The 1868-nt window shown below is 35.5% G+C and overlaps 1 protein-coding gene across 1 annotated transcript; it reads left to right on the plus strand.

Moving 5' to 3' along the window:
* The first annotated feature begins 669 nt into the window (after positions 1-669).
* LOC145288175 (uncharacterized) lies at positions 670-993 on the plus strand. The gene has a single exon (XM_080136230.1). It carries the CDS (start codon positions 670-672, stop codon positions 991-993), a length of 324 nt encoding a protein of 107 aa, XP_079992356.1.
* The last annotated feature ends 875 nt before the right edge of the window (positions 994-1868 follow it).

The raw sequence follows: 1868 nt of genomic DNA on the forward strand, positions 1-1868 counted from the left end.
CTGGTAGTAATCGTGACACCCTGCACTGAAGATTCCCGAAAGGATGAAACACTTGTGTCTGTAGGTATTTAATTATTATAGTAATATATATATATATATATATATATATATATATATATATATATATATATATATCGTATTGCCTACTTAGAAGTAGCCCGGTCTAACTAATCTTTCTCTAATCAATTTATTTCAGATTAAGCGGCCCACTTTAATATACCCCAATCTCTGTCATCTTTCTCTTAACAACCCTCAGACCCCACAAGACTAAATGCAATTCTTTTCTAACAAGACGGCACTTCATGTCACACGTCTCACAGATCATTGGCACGAGTTCATGATATGTTTATGGAAGAAAGAACAGACAGTAGGCAAATGGTTAAGTTCCATGGACTTGTTATCATGTGATTTTTATCTTTGAGGAACTTTAAAACAAAAAGTGTATGCAAATAAACCTCACAATCTAGACAAACTAAAGAAGTACAGAAGTTGGACAAAATAAGAGAAACCTCTAACATTCTAGGCATCAATTTTTGAACATGCTTTAAACAATCAAATCTTGACATATTTTAATGTTTTTTTGTTTATTATTCCTGTCATATAATATGCTTAATTTAAATAAATTTCTTTTACAAATATTTAAAGATAATAATACCATTTCATATAAAAATGGCAAAGCTTACAGACTTCCAAACATGCCGAATTGTTGGAGCTCGTATGGCAGGTGAGAGTGTAACAAAAACTGCACGAATACGTAGCGTTTCAAGCAGCATTGTTTTAACAGTATTGGCTGCGTTTAAAAGAGAAGGAATAACGTCCCAAGAAAAGCAAAAGTCTGGTCGAAAGATGAAGATGTCTGAAAGAGCCCGTCGGACTCTTAAGCAGGTTGTAAGAGAATATCGCAAGACCACGGCTCCTGAAACTACTGCAGATTTCACAGTTACAGGGCCCAGTTTTCACAAAAACTGTTTGTCGAGAGCTGCACAAATCTGAACTTGACGGAAGAGCTGTAATTAGAAAGCCTCTGCCCTCAAAGACAAATGTGTCAAAGTGATTAGAGTGGTGTAAAAACCTCCAGAATTGGTCCCCTGAGTAGCGAAAATGTGATTTTCTCTGACGAATCATTATTTTCTGTATTTCCGACCACCATCCGTGTCTACGTTTGGAGACAGCCGAAAAAAAAAGTATTTCATCCAGGCTTCCTTTTCCCAACTGTAAAGAATGGCAGGGGTTATTTAATGATTTGGAGTGTTATTTCTTGGAAATCCGCTAGACCAATGATTAGTCTTCATGGAAGAATAAACAGTTGAGACTATTTAGAAATTTCTCGGAAATCCGCTAGTCTAATTATTACTCTTCATGGAAGAATAAAAAGTCCAAACTCTTTAGATATGTTGGGTGGCCAAATTTATCCTACAGTTCAAAACAGTTTCTGGGAGGAAATGCTATCTTTCAAGATGATAATTCCCCAATCCATACAATTTCAAAATTAGATCGAAGAGCATTCCAATGAAGTTGAGCATTTGATTATGCCACCACAATCCCCAGATCTCAACATTTTTGAACATATATAATCGATTTTCGAGGCTCAAGTAAGAAATCGATTTCCGCCGCCATCTTCTCTAAAAGAACTGGAGGATGTTTTAGCTAAAGAATGGGATCACATTTCTTTTGGAAACAATTCAATATTTGTATGAATCAATACCTCGGAGATTTATTGAGGCTGTAATTTCTGAAAAAGCTCGGCATACACCATATTAAAATACATTGTGTTGATTTGTAAGTGTTTCGTTTATTTACTCCGATCCCTGTACATTACCAACGCTATCAAGAGAATGACCAAAAAGATCTACAGGTAGTATCTGTAA

This window comes from Euprymna scolopes, chromosome 11, assembly GCF_053919585.1.
Source record: "Euprymna scolopes isolate OS-2025 chromosome 11, ASM5391958v1, whole genome shotgun sequence".
NCBI lineage: Eukaryota > Metazoa > Mollusca > Cephalopoda > Sepiida > Sepiolidae > Euprymna > Euprymna scolopes.

Excerpts from the sequence above, each read along its gene's own strand:
- LOC145288175 (XM_080136230.1), top strand. The coding sequence starts at position 670 with ATGGCAAAGCTTACAGACTTCCAAACATGCCGAATTGTTGGAGCTCGT.